This window comes from Pseudopipra pipra, chromosome 4 (genome assembly GCF_036250125.1).
Source record: "Pseudopipra pipra isolate bDixPip1 chromosome 4, bDixPip1.hap1, whole genome shotgun sequence".
Classification (NCBI taxonomy): Eukaryota; Metazoa; Chordata; class Aves; order Passeriformes; family Pipridae; genus Pseudopipra; species Pseudopipra pipra.
The window spans coordinates 64,182,611-64,201,335 of NC_087552.1; the positions used below are offsets into that span (position 1 = coordinate 64,182,611).

General features: G+C 40.8%; 1 protein-coding gene across 5 annotated transcripts in view; it reads left to right on the plus strand.

The window, feature by feature from the left end:
- Nucleotides 1–18,725, plus strand: part of TBC1D14 (TBC1 domain family member 14) — a 69,321-nt gene that overhangs the window by 23,605 nt on the left and 26,991 nt on the right. For 4 of the 5 annotated variants that reach the window (XM_064653293.1, XM_064653295.1, XM_064653297.1 and 1 more), the window contains exon 4: nucleotides 16,252–16,370. In XM_064653293.1, coding sequence (XP_064509363.1) covers nucleotides 16,252–16,370 — 119 coding nt within the window. Of the gene's footprint in view, nucleotides 1–11,902; nucleotides 12,022–16,251; nucleotides 16,371–18,725 lie in introns of those variants that run through there. The other variant, XM_064653298.1, reaches the window with a different exon arrangement.

Here is an 18,725-nt window from a genome sequence, read left to right on the forward strand (position 1 = left end):
CTGTTCATAGAAATGAAATTCAGGCAGCTTTTTGAACTTGTTACTGTGCTCAACCGTTCAGACTTTATCTACAGCTTGTCTTGATACAATTAACAGTTCTGAAGTGTTCACCAAAGATTTTTCATGACAGAATTGAAGAGGCCTAATAATCACAATACTCTGACACTTAGCAGTATATTTTATTGTAGCACCTGTTCTTTAGTAAGTGGATAAATAATTTATTAATGTTTTTTGGTTGTTGCTGGTACTGTGCATATTTTTCCTATACATCCAAACTGTCTTAAATAGTGAGTGTTCAGTGTTCCAAGAGCATTACAGCTTTGAATGGTTGTATTAAATGTGTTAGAAAAAAGTAGCTATTAAAGATTTATGTGGTATGGCATCCAAACATTATTGAGTTTCTGGCAAGACTGCAAGTCTAAAAAACAATTGTCTCCAGTGCCTCTTGGATAACAATAACTAATCCTTCCTAATTGATTTGGCACTTTCCTGGAGTTATTTTTGACATGCAGACTTTCTGAGACAGGAGTCGTGCTGTAAATCACTGATCTGAACCTCACCAACATCTAAAAGCACAGTCCAGGTTACCCCTCCCAGTTGCTTTAACAACGACAGAGTAGCACTTGTGTTGTGGAGTTTTTGCCCATTTAGAGGCACAATTTTAGCCCTTTGGTCTGTGCCTAAAGGAGTGGTGGGTGTCTAAGTGAAGGAGGTGACAGCATAGGGCTATTGGGATGATGCCTGTTGGCCAACAGCAGTTTCTTCACCTCTCTAGGAAAAAGAGCAGTAGGCCAGAGGAATTAATGCTGCAGCTCTATTTCACCCTTGAGGTCTGGAGTTGATAACCAGGTATCTGGGGAAACCCATTTGATCTTACTTCTTTGGCATGAGCTCTTCGTGCACGAGAACTAAGATGACTGGTCCACCAAGCGATCCCTTCTCAAGTCTGCTTTTGCATTTGCTTCTGTATAGGCATCAAAAAACCCCCTTTGTACCAGGTCACTAATCAGACCCTGTGACTATCCCATTCATTTGGCTCTGTGCTCCTGTAACGGAGTTCATTGGTATGTTTGTGGTTCCATCTTCTCATACCTTTTTTTTATATCAAAGAAGGATTATTTGTTTTCCAGAATGAGATGAGCAAAGTTGATTGCAAACTTAAATGGTCTTCTGAATGATAAGGATTGATGTGCTTTTGTGCATATTTTTAAAACTTATGTAAGGGGAACAATCTTTAAAATACCTTATTATTGTACATTGTTCTTATAATTTCCCCATAATAAGCTCATCTGGGATTGAAAGCCATTTCCAAGGAAAAATGCGGTTTTAAGATAAGTGCTTATGTGAAGTACAAAGGAGTTAAAAAAAGTAATGGAATTGCGAAGTAGTTAAAAATTGATCTTAGGAAGACCAGTTCTTTTTTCCTTCCTGCCTTTTTGCTAAATAAATAAACGAATGAATGATGAAAACTCCAGACCCTCAAATGTCGGTTGCCATTGGCAAGTTGCATATGGTTAACCCATGGCTGGAGATGGCTGTACATGGACAACTGAGCCAGGCACGGTATGGAAGGAGGAGAAGCATTTTTTTCCCCTTTGACCTTGCACCAGAGGAGTAGTCAGACAGGTTTTTGAGCACATAAGCCTTTTCTCAAGTCCTGTAAAAACTGTTGTTCATCAAGTGTATATAGAGCACAGCATCAATACTCTATTTTAACAATGTAGGAATTAAAATCACTGCAGCTAAGATGTCGCTTATCCTACTTTTAATGCTGATAATATACATGAATAATAGTCTTCTGATGAAAAATCAATATTGGTGTATGCTCAGGTTGAGTTGTTTTACTGGTCACCAAGAGCTTTCTTATAGTTTTTATCCAGTTAAATGTTTTAAAGCTTAAAGGCAGTCAGAACGAGTAGTCTTGGAGGAGCTGGAAGTGTGCTTGCAGTGGAGGTTTACATGATCAATTTTTTATATTAGTTATCTTCAGGAATTCTGCTTGAACAGGACTGGTTACACCAGTTGCTTTTGCAACTGTGAAAATGCACTAAAAGTCAGATGACAGTACCTCACTGAGAATCACGACCAAAGTGGAATTCTCTTCCCTTCCAGTAGACTGAGGTGGGCTGTGCAGCCACTGCTTCTTTTAGAAACACTTCAAGATTGGCAAGCACAGAAGGTTTGAATATTGTATGTTTGCAACTTCTCCTCCCCCCCTTTTGTTAGTGAATTCTCTTAAAAAGAAATCCCTTTAAAAACCTCAAGAAGAGGCAACCAGCATATAATTTGGTTGTCTCCTCTCATGTGATCTGTCTTCACAGAACTTGTTTGCAACTGGTTAGTCAAGATTTTGTGTATTAAAAGACTAAGGTATACAGGAAAGTCAGATTTTGGCTATATCCTAGGGACGCGTTATTAGCTTTCTTCCCCAAAAAAATGAAATTACTTTTTTTCTGTAGTGTATTTATTTTCATTTTTTTCTGCAATAGAAAAATCCATTTTTAATCAATGCATATTTTTTCCCTTGCAAATGTGCTGTGACCCTATGAGGGCTGTTCAATTTAACTTCCACTATATGAATTCCAATAAGAGCTCAATAAAATATCTTCATTTTCTTTGAGTTTCAATATCAGTAAAATTCAGCACGTGTAACACTTGAGGCCTTTCAATAACAATCTTTACTCATAAATTCAGGTCTAAATATTTTATGATGTCATTTGCTGACACTCCATATAGTAATAATTAAAATTTCTAATGGCAGTTCCTTAATAATAAAAAAATTAGCTATTATTTTTGACTTAGGGATTGTCATATATTCAAATTTATGAGGATTTATGTTCTGAAAGAAGTCATAGTGTGCTCTTTGAGGAAATGAGAGTGGATGACTATTCCCCCTCCATCCAGGAATAAGGATTTAAATAAATCGATTGCTGGGGAGTTGGATTCCTGCCCTGAAGTCACTGCTGATGGAAACAGCCTGCCCACCTCAGGTGCAGGGGAAAGCTGCAGGGGTTTCTGTGCAGCTGTGGGTAACAAGCTTCTCTGGGCGAGGCCCCCAGAGCAGACTGCAGGCGCAGCGGTGGCAGAAGAGCTCAGAGCCAGGCTTTTCTGGACACCTGGCTTGTTCTGCCCTTGCCACTGCAGCTTCTCTGTGGTGACCACTGACAGGACCGGATGGAATGGCCTGAAGTTCTGTCAGGGGAGGTTTAGGCTGGATATCAGGAAAAGTTCTTCATCCAGAGGGTGGTTGGGCGCTGGAACAGGCTCCCCAGGGAAGCGGTCACAGCACCAAGCCTGACAGAGTTCAAGAAGCATTTGCATGATACTCTTGGGCACATGGTGTGACTCTTGGGGATGGTCCTGTGCAGGTCCAGGAGTTGGACTCAGTGATCCTTGTTGGTCCCTTCCGACTCAGCATGTTCTGTGATTCTGTGAGTCAGATTGTTCAGACTTGGTAATCCCGTTAATACAATATTGCTTCTGTCATACAAGCTGCCAGCAGTGTTCCCATCCCTTCCTACCAAACTGTTTTGATTTTTTTTAAAAAATCATTCCTGTATTTGTTTTTTTGGAGAAGAGGGGGAGGTGGAAAAGTCGAATTCTTTCTTGGTGTCAACTGTAAAATTTCCCAAGTGGACTGTCTTCAGCTGGAGGCAAAACAGTTCTTCTTTTTGGAGTAACAGGAAATAAATCAACATCATTTACCAATTATATTTTTCTGTAATAATTAGATGATGGATATGCTTGGGGTCAACATTCCAGTCAATTAAAATCAATTGTACTGAAGAGGCTTACTCTGCAGCATGTGATAAAGTGCAAATGAGTTATTGAAACAGCAAAATACATTGCTTGGCTCAGATGATGCTTTGTTATGGGTTCAACAGTTAAGCTTATGACAGTACTCTAGGAAAAACCTTTGTAGGTTGAGTTGGGTTCGTTGTCAGTCAAGTCAATCTTCACTTGATTTTTCTTTCAAGCTAGAAACCTAGCTGACTGATAAAATCACTTTACTTACTCTTTTTCTGGCTTGAACCTCTTAGATGGAAAAGAGTTTCAGAGCAACAGCACCCAGCAAGAAATACAGAAAGAATTTACTACAACCCATGCTTTAGGCAGCCAGTGATAAAAGCTCCCGTTGAAAGTAGTGTGGTTTTTCCAAGTACAGAAAAACCCAAACCAGAGAAAAGTCCACAGACTGCTGATGTGTGGACTTGTTGTGCAGCTCCGGAAGCAGGAGCAGTCGGGTGGAAGCTGTGCAGCGTGTCCAGCTGCTGCCTCCTGTTCCGCGGCTGCACATCCGCAGCCTCTGCTGACGGGGCGCACTTGATGAAACTCCGGAGCTGTTCTGAGCGTTTGCCTGGGCCTTGCTTTGCGCTCTGTTCACAGGGGCCACGTGGGGCCTCTTGAAGGGGAAGTGCCTGGTTCAAGCTGGCTGCTGGCTCTGGCAGGAGCCAGACCTCCAGTTTTGGATAAAGCACTGTCTTCTGCTTATCCTGTTTGTCTTTGGATAGATCCCTGGATAAATCATTGTGACTGATGGCTATAGCTATTAATAGGGTGAGCATTTGCATGGAGACTTCATTGCCACTTTGAAGCATTCTGGCTATAAACTGTGGAGTGCATTTTTTCTGTTCTGCACAAAGAGTCTGAGGGTGTGAATGATTCACTTCCTATGTTCTCCTCTACTGGGTTCATTTCTACTTGTCAGCCTTCAAAAAGGCAGGATTTAAATCTTGCACGGTGTGCCAGAGTTTGTTTTTGTTTTTAAGAAGAAGCAAGTGCAGTGTAAGAAGGCATAGTTACTGTGCTTAGTTTAAAACTAACCTATGCCTATTATTGTTACAATCTCTGGAAATAAAGATGTAACTGATTTCCCCACTTAAGAATTACAACCCAAAACTTGAAAGTTGCCTTAATGCATTGCTCTTTCATGTCTTTCCTTCTGATCCAGTCACAAATGTTTTTATTTTATTGTAACCATATGTAAAGGGCATCTAATTTGTGTGAAAATAAATAAAAATAGGAGAGGAAACCTGTTTTGTCACTGATGAAGTCCTAAGAAGCCTTTTCTTTTTCCCCAACAAGAACTGTACTAAATAGATTATTTAGCAATTCCAGTAGACTGTATTACTCTACAAAGAGGAGGTTGCCCTTGTCCTGTCTTGAAAATTACCTGCCTCAAACAAATCTAGTATCATATTTAAACAGATAAAGCAAGAGTACTATCTTCCATCCACAGTAAATGAAAGGGTAATTTAATACTATGGCAGGAGGGTTGTTCAGGAGTATTTTAATAATAAAAGAATGTAATATGACCCAGCCAGGTATCATAATCTAGCAGAGTCTAGCTGCCAAAGTGCAGCTTTTGATGCTATTGGAACTTTCCCCCTTATGTTAAGAAGATGTGAAAGCACAGAATATGTTTCAAGCATCACACTAATAGAAAATAATAAGCTTTGAGTACTGGTTTAAATAGCTGTGACAGGCTACAAGGTATTTTTGAAAGGAAGTGAGAGGTTTTTTCCCCCCTTTTCCAGTTTTAAAGCTATTATTTTTGCTTTATCGTTCTTTAAAACTACTTGTAAATTGTGAGTCAAAAACCCTAGAAGCTGGAGGGATCCTGACAGGGGGTGTTTAAGGATAGGTATCTGCTTTCAGGAATAAAGATACTACATAGAAAGAAGTATGAACTTTGTTAGTTGTTATTGCAGTTACAGTGTCAGCTGGTGGTCTCTACTGAAGGCTCTGTTTCAATGCCAGCGGGAGGTTTTGGGGGGAAGTGCAGTAAGTTTGAAGTTGTCCAGTTTGTCTGGCTCAATTCACATTGTTACTTTGTAGCCCAGGTTGATACTTAGCGCTAGATGGAATATGAATTCTCATAGCACAAGACGATTTTTAAATGCAGGAAGCCACAAATTCATGGGAAAATGATTGACTTTTGAGTATGAAGTTCACAACTCTTTCTAACCCCAAAATTTCAAGGCCAGGGGATACAACTTTTCAGGAGAGCTGATACATCAGTGGAAACTTGCTGTCATTTGTGTTAAATGACATCCAACATGCAGCTGGAATTTGTGTGTCTGCCAGTGCTGAGAGATAGATACTTAGACACCTATATCTTTGTACAGTCAGTAAGTTCAGTAAGTCTTTTCCATGTAGTAACCTTCCCCTGGCAACACACAGGAGGCTTTCAGACTTCCCCCCATGGGCTTGTGAATGAAAATAGATGCCTGTAGAGAGCAAGCCTGGAAATAACAGCACGTGCCTTTGACTGTTGCATTGCACAAACACTTGGCAAAGCCTTTCTGTGAAGCAAAGCAAATCCTTAAAGGCAGGTGCGTTGGCCCCTAAATATTGTGATGGAACTGCCTGTTCTAACAGGAGACTGGAACCTTCCATTGCTGACATGTAAAATTGAGAAAGCTTTGTGAGACTTCAGTGTGCTATTTTTGTGTTAAGCAGAAGCAAGTTTCCAAGAAAACCGACCCAAAGGTTTTCTTTGTCTTCCAGTTTATACATCTCAAACTTCATCTAAAATTAAAGAATGGGGGTAGGTAGAGGTTTTGAAAGGCTGACTCTTACCATGCTCACTAGCAACAACAAACAAAACTGATGTTCTTTGGCTCTACAAAATGAATGGAGTTATTGTGTGTTACTGGAAACCATAAAGATACAGGTATAAGGATTTTAAAAAGCCAGACTGGTGCTTTTTCCCTAAGTGTCTTTCTGAAGAAAGACTAGCAAATTTTGTGTTCTTCTTTTCTCTCTCAGGGGACTCTTGATCTGATTTTTTTACTTGATTTTGTTACAATTTTTCTGTGCCTATAGTAATTTCCACATAATTTTCTTGTGCTCTATTGAGAAGTTGTCACTTGAGCATGACAAAGTTTAGTGGAAACAGTTTCATGAATATTAAAGCCTGAAAATAGTCATTGCTTTAAGGCACACTGTGAAAGTATGTTGCATTCCTTTAAATATTGTATTTATGTTTCTGTGTAGCTTTGGAAAGCTACAATGTCTTCTTCTCAAGACTGAACCTTAAGTTGTAAAGAAGATTATTCAGGAAAATTTACATTTTGATATAGTTTTTTTGTAAAATTAAACAGAATGCACAAGGGTCTACAAGACTGGGCAGGTGATGAGAGAGAATATGGAGCACACCATCAATATGAGTATAAAATAAGCTTTTATTAGACATGTAAGAAATTGGCACCAGTAACGTCTTCAAGAGTAATTTCAGGGATTAGAGAAGCAAACATGCAAAAATCCACTCAGAGGCTTTAGTGCAGTAGACTCAATGCCTTGCCTTTCTATAATTTCGAAGAACAGACAAGTATCAAACTTGAAGAAGTCAGAGATCCTTAGAGATGGCAAATCTTGATGATAAAGCAGAATAGAAACTAGCAGAGGGATTTGAAAACGGGAGAAATAGAATATGGTTAAAAGTATCAAGCGAAGTACCTTTCCCTACACTAGTCTGTTATGTACTGAAGTCATGGGGCTAAGTACTAGTGTGCCCATACTTACCTACACAGACAGGTGTTTGCAAACAAGAATAGTGACTGTGTGCTGTGGTGGGCATCTGAACAGCATAATAATGCAAGTTGTTGTGCATTGCAAAGCTGGTGGCATTCCTGGGTGAATTCTAGGCTGTGTTGAAGTTTACAAGTATTTGAGGTTGTATTTGCAACTGATTTGAGAACTTGCAAGATGAAATGCCATGTTCCTGTGACTCTTTTCCTGCATACCAGAGTTATATATATACATATATATATATATATATATATATATATATATATATATATATATATATACAGAGTTATGTATACCTGGTTCTTTGGCCATTTCAGAATGGCATCAGCATCAAGCTGATGTGGCATGGAGAAACTTTTTATTTCTGCATCTCACGCAGAATGAGGGGGACAGTTCCAACATGATCTTCAGCCAGACTGAAGAGTGTGTTATTTGATACTAGATAGGAAAGGTAAGTTTTCCCCTGCAACATCAGCACTAATGTGAAATGTCAGAAGAAAAAGTTGCTGAGAGACTATTTGGAAGGGGATGTTGCCGAGGCTGTGTGGATAATTAAGGTGGAAAGATCAGTGAGTGTGTGTACAGATTATGTAAAATCATATTTTTACAAGAAGTCTGTATCCATTGGAATTCCAGTCCCTGGAAGTGACATTTAAGGAATATGCTGAAAGCAGGTGTTGATAGCATTTTATTCTGGCAGATGTTCACAAAAAATAAAAGTAAAATAACCATCTAGCATGTATTCTCTTTCTCAAGCATTTAGCAGATGCTTGCCCTGCTGGAGGCCTTTCTTGCAGATGTTTCCATTTGATTGATGCTGCAGTGTACCAGATAGTGTCAGTATATAGGGAAACTGTGCACATGTTTGTATATGCAGATTAAATTGTGTCCTTTGCAGTGCTCTAACCAGTAGGGTGTTGGGGTTTTTTGTTGTTACTGTGACTCACATTGGAATCACTTGGAACCAGATGCTGCTCAGTCTGATTGAAGATCCTATATTTGACATTAAATAGCTGTTCTTAAGCTACAGGGTTCATAGGTGTGTCTCTCATGGTTCATAGGTCGGGTTTGTCTCTGAGTACTTCAAACAGAGGCATCTATTTTCTGTTCCTTCCTTTTTTTTTTTTTAATGAAACATGTCACTCTCTGTGAAGTAAAGAACACTTAAATTATTTACCTACAGTGCAAATGAAATGTGAACCCTGAGGGTGAGAAACATCTGATACGAGCACAATGAATGATTAGAGGCAACAGACTTCAAACCAGCAAACTGTTGTTCTTTCTTGGAACAAACTGTTATTCTTTCTTGGAAGACCTAACTTGGCCTTATCTATGCTTAGGTTATAAATGTTCCTTAATTTGATGCCTCTGTTGCTCAAAATGCCATGTTATAAAAATATGTATATGGATTAATTGTTAAATTAGTCCAGTGGCTGAAGCACAGGACTGAGTATGTGGCTTCTCATTCTCTCTCAACTTTCTGGAAGATGCATGGATTATTTTATTCACTTAACTTCAGTGTGATTGTGTGGGATGACAGTTGCCAGCCCAAGCTCCATATCAGCCATAATTGGAAGGGAGAAGTAGACACTTCTCAGGGGAAAAGAGGGAAATTTCAGAGCACTTGAATGATGCCTAAAAATAGTGTGAGGTTTTCTTCATGAACTGGCCATAGTATCTTCTCCTTTCATTGCTTAAGCATTCCTAATTTGTTAAGTATGGAACAGAAGAATACTGTGGTACTAAAAAGGAGAAAGATATCCTGGTGGAAGATAAAACTTCACACATGTTATTTCCATCAAATTCTGTCACCTCATTGCTATCTTCTGCTCAGGTATCCTTCTATAACATGGGAGGATTAAATATGTATAGAGACAGAAAGCTGGGTAAAGCAAGTAGGGGTGATGGTTCTTGGATCATAGAGCTTGCCAGATCGCTCTGGCAAAGTGTCCAGGTTGAGTGGGCAATTCAGATTTCTCAGGTTGTTAGATCAGTAACTAATAAATTAGCTGCATTTCAGAATAGTTCTGTACTGGTTTTGAAGTTATATAAAAAGCTTCCTAAGGAGTTGTTTTGAAAGTTTAATATCTGAGATTAGCAGTTTGTATTCTGTTTGTTAAGTTTTGAATGATATTCTCATAATCTGATTTTTGCCTGAGGTGTCAGTCTCCTTAAAGTCTCTTTGGTTATTCTATACATAAGAGTCTCCATTAAAATGACTTATTTATGGCCCAGTGCCACATCAAGAATCAGATCTTATTTTCCCAGCCCCAAAGGTCATCTACAAGTTTCATGATCTGATTTCAGTTAAACCACTGAAAGAAACAGTCATGTTGCATGCTCCCTTTCCTTCCTTTTCCTTTGACATTTGCATCTCCCCACAGCGTTAGAGTAACCAGACTAATTCAGCAGAACAGAGCGTTTGTTTTCAGCAGTATCATTTCCCCAATCTAGTGAGCCTGGAATCGTCACACAGCTGCTTAATGGTGGCACAAAAAGTAGTGGGAGGGCAGTGTAGTGTTGGGTGTGCACCAGCTGAAATTTGTCTGGTAAACTATTTATAAAAGGTAAGAGATTGCAGGTAGACATGCAGTAGGCAGCTACAAAGCAGTGGAAGGGAACACTGAAGCACTATTTAGGTAGCGGTCAGACTCTAACCAGGGAAAAAATAATTTTCTGTTTGCTTGTGCAATCCTGTCTCATATGCTGAGTGAGGTGAGAATTCCAGTAAATAAAAAAATGTAATTAAAGCTTGCACATAACTTGTTTGAGTAACCTCAGGTACTGGTATATTGTGGCAGCCTAAAACTAGTGGCTGCTACAAACTACGTGTGTAACACGTGGCCAGCTGTGGTCTGAGTTGCAGGGGTACTTTGCTCTTCACCCCACACAGGTATTTTCCCATGTCACCAGGTATCCCTCTCTCCCACTCAGTGCTTTGCAGAAGAGCTGCAATATCATTCTGTTTTCAGCCTGTGACAGCACAGAGATCTACCACAGGATATAGCACCCAAGGGTGCTTTTTCTCGTGATCTGCTTTTTTTCTGTGTTAATATCTGTATCTTTACATGAATGTTTTTTAATATGCATGATAACTTCCTGCTTCAGATAGTTCATGAGATAAAGCATTAGCCCTGGAGGCTGTAGTGCTTTCCATGAGCTGTGGTGACTTGCCACTGTGATAATTTGTGCTCTGACACTGGACGCTTGGATGTTAAATGTCTGTAACTAATTGGGGTGTGTGTGTGGAAATGAAGCCTAGATACTTTTAAACAGTAAGCTGTTCCACATTTGGTGAGGTATCACTGCATCCATGAAATAGATGTGAAGTCACAGGTTGAAAACAATAGGGATATAACACCTGGCAATTCTGAGAAAATAAATTATCTCAACTTTTGCAAAGCCACCCTTTGAAAGCAGAATACGCAAGTGACTGGTTGTTTTCAGGTCAGTCCTTGCTGCTCATTTTGGGATTCAGGATCAGGCCTTGATAAAGGCCGTGAACAATTCAGCCTGGCAGATGCAAACCATAGTGAAATTCAGGAAAATGAAATCCTTAGTACAGGGCTGAGAAAAGGACAACAGTTGCAGGTGAATAGGTAATACTATAAAATGCAAGTTACCAAAGTCTACACAAGTCTACACTACTTGGGTCTCTCCCCTAAGTTAAGTAAAAGAGCTTTACGACAAAGGAATAGTAGCAAGCTTAATTAATCTAGATTGAGGCAAAATATTTATTAAGATGTGATGTGAAAGTTGTCAGAACTGTGGAATGGGTTTATATATTGTATCTTAGGGCTGTTTCAAGTGGAGAGAGCATGAGTGGTACTGAAAAGATATTTATGCTGTAAGAAGTATTTCAGCATAAAGCTGCTGCTTTTCCTTCGCCAGTGGTTTAAGGGCTGGTGAGTTTTAGCTGCTCTTGCACTTAGGACTGTTTCCGAGGCTGTCTCAGCAAGGCACAGTATCGGACTCGGTACCAGCAAACGCCTGGCTGGAGCCAGGGACCAGGGACGCGGGGATGGGAAGCGCCTGGGTGGGAGACGAATCGAGAGAGATGCCAGTGTATCAGGAATGCAGCTGCATCCTAACCCAGCACATGTAATTCTGGGCAGACAAAGGCTGCGGCTGATGCTCAGGAGCCTGTGCGAGGTTTGGGTGATCCGTCTCGGGCCCGGATCCCGGGCGGGCAGGGCAGCGCTGCCGGGGCGGCGCGGGAGGCGGGCGGCGTGTGCCGGGCGGGGCCGAGCGTGCCCAGGCAGCGCTGGGCGGGGCGGGAGCAGCGATGGTGACGGTGTGCGGCGGCCCCGCGGGTGATTAGCGCGGCTGGCGGGGCGGGCCGGCCCGGCCGGACCCACCCGCGGAGGGCGGCCCGGGGCGGGCGGCCCGCGAGGCCGTGCGGGCCCGGGCGGCGGGAGCCAGGCCCGCGGAGAGCGGCGGGCAATGGGGCTCCGGCACCGCCGCCTCTGAGGGACCGCAGCGTTCATGGTGAGCGGGGCCGGCCGGGCGGGGGTCGGGGCGGGCGCGGACTCGAACGCGGGTCGGGGGAGCCGGCCTTGCCCGCTTTTCAGTCGCCTCGCCGGGTTCGGGAGAGAATCAACTTCCCGGGGAAGAGGAATCCCCTTTGTGCGAGGCGAGACCCCACCGGGGGCTCGGGGTGCCGGAGCGTGGTTGCTGCGGGCTGGGAGCCACCCCTGGGAGTGCCCCGGGGCAGCAGCCATCCCCTGCCCGGCAGCCCCAGCCCGGCAGCGCGGTGTCTGCCGCTCCGGCGCCCGGCATGAATATTTCATACTCGGCTCCGTCGGAGAGTGGCTGCCTTTAAACACGCAGGGCCAGAACAAGATGACCTTGATAGAGCAGTCTGTGTTATTGTAGGTTCAGTTCTGCCGTGCTGAGGTGCTCGGGGCGTGCGGGAAGTCCTACGGCGCTCTCCCGGGTAGCGCAGTTGGTCGTTCAGCACTTGCCCTGTGCTCTGGTGGGTTATTTGCGCCTCCGTAGGGATGGTTGAGGATCCCTTTGTAGGTTGGGTTCTCTTTCTTGAAGACTCACTGGGGATCATCACGACTGGAGCTTCTTGCATCTGAACTGCAAAGCTGCCAGGTTCCACCGGGAATTAAACTTGCTTTCGGGAGGGGTGTTTCTGTGGGTTTTCTTTGTTTGGTTTCGATTATTTAAATCAGTGCTTTAATCGACAGCACGCTCTTACAGAACATCTTCAAACCCTAGTTGAGCTCTTGTAAACAGGTAAAGACGAAACCTGGAAGAAAGCCTAAGTGATCTCAGTGATAAGGATGTATTCTAAATTGTAAACGGTCAGCTTATCCAGAGTTGGTCCTAAAATTAGCTTGCAACCGTGTCAGGTTAGTAACCCCTAATTATAGTATAGGATTTAAACAGATGCTGAATTATTTGTACCTGTGAGAAATTTGAGTCTGGCTTAAAAAAAAAAAACAACACACAAAAAAACCCAAAACCCAAAGCTTAAAATGAGCTATTGTGTGGTTCAGCCTATTGCAGTATGCCTGTATGTGCAAATACTTCTACTTGCTCAGTCAGCAGATAGTCTTAATATGAGTTTGTGAAGGTTTCAGTGTGTTTCATTACTGTATCATATGTTGTGCTCTGTTTGAAATTGCATTCTCTTTTCACTAGAATAAAAGATAATTTTCATGAGCTTTTATCTTCTGTGAATTTTGGGGGTTTTGGGTTTTGTGTGCTTGTTTTTTGGGGGGAAGTGGGGAAGAGTTTTTTGTTTGGTTGGGTTTTTTATTATTTTACCTAATTAAAAAACAGTCTTGTAGATAATATTATCCTCAGACATTTTTATTCATGTTTGGCTACCACTGAAAAGGATGAAATTACTACAAAGGAATCATACTTGTAATCTCATAAAATGTGCCACTCCCATTTTTGTGCTGGTCTGGCTTCTTTACTGTAGGATAGTGCTGAGTGGAACACGTCAGTGAATACTTGCTGAAATGCAGGGTGGGCTTAGAGTATGCAGGAGTGCTTTGAGTAGCTGTACTGATGTGCTAATACTGTAACTAGCCACCCACATTCAAAAATAAAACGTCTTCTTAACTAAGAAATTCTTGAATTATATGCAGTGTAGTGCTGGTCTGGGAAACTTTGTGCTTAGCTGAAAGAGATTTCCAAATTAATTCTGCTGTACAGAAGAAAATCCCCAGTGTGGGCATTGTTTCTCACCTTCCAAAAGCAATTTTGCTTTCCAGTTGGTTTTCAGTGAAAGGAGACCCTGAAAATAATTTTCCTAAGCCAAAATTAAGCAGCTTTTCTGGAACTTGTACTGGAATAAGCATTGGTGCATATATTTTAATGTCAAGTTCTGAGATGCTTTAGGGAGATCTATATATGATGATTTCTGCATATTAACAGTTCCTTGTGGATGCCGAATGGTTTTTCTTTCACTAGCAGTGTCTCAAAAGAGTAAAGATGTTAGATTTAGGCACAAGGTTCACCTTGTCTGTGGAAGCAGTAATAGAGATTAATGTTTGACTGTGTTAATTTGTGAGAAAGGGCTCATAAAAAAACTCAGTCACCTAATAGAAATTGAGAGAAAGAATAGTCGTTTGCTTCATTGCTGTCAGCACAGCGGATTTACCCCACAGCTGGTGCAGCTGAAGCACATTATGATGGTGCTCTCACACACTGGTCACTATCAGCTGCTTGCTGATGCAAGTGAGTAGTTTAAGACCAGTGCCTGTGCTTTCTGAATATGCTCTTGATCACAATACCTCTGTTACAATATTTCTTTGCCTATTTTCTCTCTGGAGGGTTTTTTTAGTGAACAGCTTTGTCAGCATGAACACCATCCCTTTACTTGACAAAGCTAAGTTTAAATACATTTTTCTTGGTTCTTTTCCTGGTTTGCAAACTGATGTCATGCATAGCAGTATTAGCTGGTATTAATGAGCCAGACATTCCAAATTCGTGACCATGTTTCCCATCACAGCAATGCTGGCATCATAGGATTGATTGCTGAGGCAGTGCCCGGTGAACACACAGGGAAAAAGTGGGATTTTTGTGTCCCAAGGGCTGCACAGACCTGCACCCATGAGTCCCACAGAACTAACTTGAACTAGAATTGAACTGTACAACATAAAGTAGAATATTAAGGTTGTGTTGTTCTTCACTTATGTCTGGTTTTCATCCATCCTTTTTTTTTAAGGTAGGGTTGGAGGAGAAGGCCTTTCTAGAAGTGATAGGGATCCCATTTTAGTTGCTGAATGATCCAGGCTGTTGTGATTGTGTTGGAAAGGTTGGATCTATTGCCCAAGGAGGCTTTGATGTAATTGACAGGTTGAGAGTAAGCAAGCAGTAGCATCTGAGAAGGTCTTTGTGCTGACAGGGAGAAGTCTGTGGCTGGAACCCTATTCATAACACATTCGTAGTGCTCTTTTTTTTTTTTTTTTAATTTCAGTAGAAATTATAGAAAAAAGCTGTGCATGAAAGCCCTTGAGTTTTGGAAGTGGCAAAAATCATTATAAAGTTGAATGTAGACGTAACTATTATGTAGATGTAGTTTTTCCATAGGACTGTTTGACTGTGTTTGTTATTTGTATATCACTGATACTTTGCATACCTAATGTTTGCTATAGTACTTCAAGCAGTGGAGTAGATGGAAGCTGTGTAAAGGTTGGTTTATCCTATTAGGTCATGGTTTTAGTATGTTTTTTTTTCCAAACGAGTGTTTGTAGGAAAAATAAAAATAAAATTGTATGTGTAATGCCAAACCCTCTCCTGTAGATCATGGTGAGGCAGTAATTGAGTGGAGGGACCTCTAAGGGACTAACACCCCTCTTAGAACAGAGTCTGCTTACACCAGGTTCTGGGGGCTCGTTCACCTGCGCTTGAGTGCCCTTGAGGCTGGAAGTTCTACTGTGTCTCAGGAGACTTGTCCCAGTGCTTGACTAGAATTCCCCTGGTAAAGTTTGTGCCTATTGTCTTTGTGTTCTTCATACAAGTGCCTCAGAGACTTGTATTCGGCCTTCACCGCATCCCGTTATTGCTGTCTGCCAAAGAGCCCTGCAAAGCTTTTCCTCTGGAGGCTGAGCAAGCCTCTCGGCCTCTCTCGGGATGGCACTGCCTCCAGACCCCCGGCACCGTGGTGCCTCTTTGCTGCTCTTGCTCTTGTGTGTCAGTGTCTGATTACAGACACAAGTTAACATGTAGGGTTATGTAAGGCATCATACCAAGGATGGGCTTTCTGTGATTTTAACCTTTTTTTTTTTCCCATTGTTGAACTGTTGCATGTGAAAACAGCTTGCGTGGGGAGAAATCTTACTATGAGATTTTAAGACAAGCAGCTTGTGGTCATTTTTGGCTTCAATTTCAAAACCATGTAAATTAAAAGAAAAATATTTTAAATAGGTCTTATTTTTATACCTCAGATAGTATCTGCTGTTTGTAAACTCCTGAGTAGTACTGTGTAAAAGCAGACTGTCAGCCAGAGGAACTTAAGATGTTTTTACAAATAGGAAGAATGAAAAAAAAACATCAAAACTCACTCTTGAACATAAATTTGCCGTTGTTTTCAGTTCTGAGATTGCTCTAGTTGAAAAGCTCTAAAGGGACTGCAGCAGGATAGAGATGTGAAAGCATTGTCTTGAAGACTTTTGTAGACCCATTTTAAATTCTCATGTGCATCATCTTGATGTTCTCCACTCTTGTAAGTTGCCCTGTCTTTTTCTTCTCTAGGAATATGAAGAAAAAACTGGACGAGCTCACAAACCTCTCTCTCCTAAACAGAATGTGAGGAAGAATCTTGACTTTGAACCACTCTCCACTACAGCACTTATTTTAGAGGACAGACCAGCGTAAGTTCTGGAAAGTGCCACAGTGAGGGTCTCTATAAAATTAACCTAGCAAAGATTTTTCTAACTCAGTGTAATTGCTTACCCTAACTTAAACAAATGACTTAAAATCTAAAGTAGAATTTTTTTCAGAGTAGTGAATATGGAAGTGGGTTGATTATGAGAAAAATTATTCAAGCAGAAGGAACCTTATTTAATAATAAAAGCAATGGCTTTATGAAAGGAGGTAAGTAAGAGAGCAGAGCTCTAGTTTTGAGTAATTCTGCCTTTTAAACATGAATAAGAGATTTTTATTTTCTGTGAGAGCACATAAGCATAAAAATGAAGCTGGTACATGCTAAAGAGATTGAGAAGCACAAATACAGTGTCCTGTTTACACAGGGAAAGAAAACACTTCCATAAATAATGAAACATGAATAGTGATTGCTCTGCATCGAGTTCAGCATCACATTTTAAAGGTTGTCAAGTACTTGATAAGTTGTTTCATACCTCTTTTACTGCAAGGAGATTCTTCCATATGCAAACTGGATTTACTGGCGATTTACTGGCAGTTGCTTTGCCATGTTTTGCTTCTAAATTACACAAATTATGTCATGTTTAGTCTATGATTGTGAATGTTATCTGGCTTTATGGGGATGATGTCTGCATTTTTAGTATAGCTGTGCATTGGTGTGAAGAACTGGCATAACACAGATCTGTGTTTTCATCAACACAGTGTGAAAAATGCCCATGTCAAAGTTGTCTAGTTGTAGGGTTATTTAAATAACTTTTTGGCTTGTCTGATGGACTATGTGGCAAGACCTCGAGATGTCTAGGACAACATGAGTGATTATTTGTTATAGCAGGCTTTATTGTGTACAGCTGGAAACAAAACATGCTAGCTTATCTGTTGTATTCAAAACCTGTCTGCTAAAAATCTTTCTTCTTGTGGGATAATCTGAGAAGTACATTGTTCACACAGATGGAATTAGTGATGCATTACAGGAGAATGTTCAGGTTTTGCTTTCTTTCCTACTGTTGATAGACTGAGGAACTTCTACAGAATGGGTATTTTTAAGATTCTAGACAAGTGAATCATCATTTCTTTTGTCTAGTAGGGAAAACTGCTCTGGGCAGCAGTGCTGTCCTCTGACTCTTTCTAAAGAATCTTTTTTTTAATTGTTTGCTTGCAGTTTACATACTATTTTTTTTCTATCAGGCATTAAGTAATTTCTTTTTTATTTCCTATTGCAAAAAGCTTTAAGACTTCTGGAAGAAAAATGCAGTGAGATTTTTTTTTTTTCAGAATGGCTGCTCTTGATTTCACACTCAATTGTAGGATTTAGGTAAAACTTTATAGTAAAAAAATCAGTAAATATTCCATAGTTTCTCTAGCTTCAACTCCAAAAAGTGTTAATTGAATCTTAATAGATCCTAAACAACATCTCACATGTATGGTGGTGATGTTAAGAGATAGGGCAGATAATTTGAATGGTGGAATTTAAGTTAGCAGAACTGTATTATTCTGATTTTCCTTTCCAAACTTTCCCTAACTTGAACCATTTCTAAATATTTGGATTTAAAAAAGATGATGATCAATTTACAAAAGTGAAACTGGAAAAAGAGTGGGTTGTTTTCTGTGCCTAACAAAGACACAAATGTGAAAATTTACTTTCCTTGTTCTAGTGACAATCTTGATTTGAAAAAACAGAAAGATGTGAACAAATCTGGATTTGTCATAGGCCTGTATTTCATGGCTGTGACTGCGTAAATAGTGACACCCACTCAGTGGTGACTGTGTTGATGGAAAGCAGCTGCCTGATGTGCGACACCTTACAGGAACAGGAAAGTGAATTTTTGCATAGCTTTTCTATTAACCAAAGATACAAACTGTCCTGGGAATAAAATACGGTGTTCTACAATACAGAATAACAAAATAGTTAGTCATTTCCTGTTTTGATGTTTTGGTGATCCTGTATTTGTAAAGAGATACTTATGGTTATGTTAATTACAAATATGAGTAGCTTAAAGGTAATGTGTTTTGACAGATGATCACCTGTATTTGTATGGCAGAGCCTTAATCACAAATCAAAATGTTGTGTTGGTATCAATGAGTGGACAATATCAAGGATGACTCCAGTGCCACTTGTTGCTCTAGGAGTGAGGGGGAAGAGTCAAGCCTTTAAAATAGAAACGGAGTCTCAGAGAGCGGAGGGAAAAGGAAGCTGGGGTGGGGAGTCAGTACATGTGGGTAAAGAAAGTTGTGCATGTAACCTGTGAATGAGGTGCACAGTAAGAGAGAGTATGGTCCTGGATCTTACCAGTTTAAATCAAAACTACCAGCTTGGTATATACCCTTTATGAAGATCAGCCTGTGGG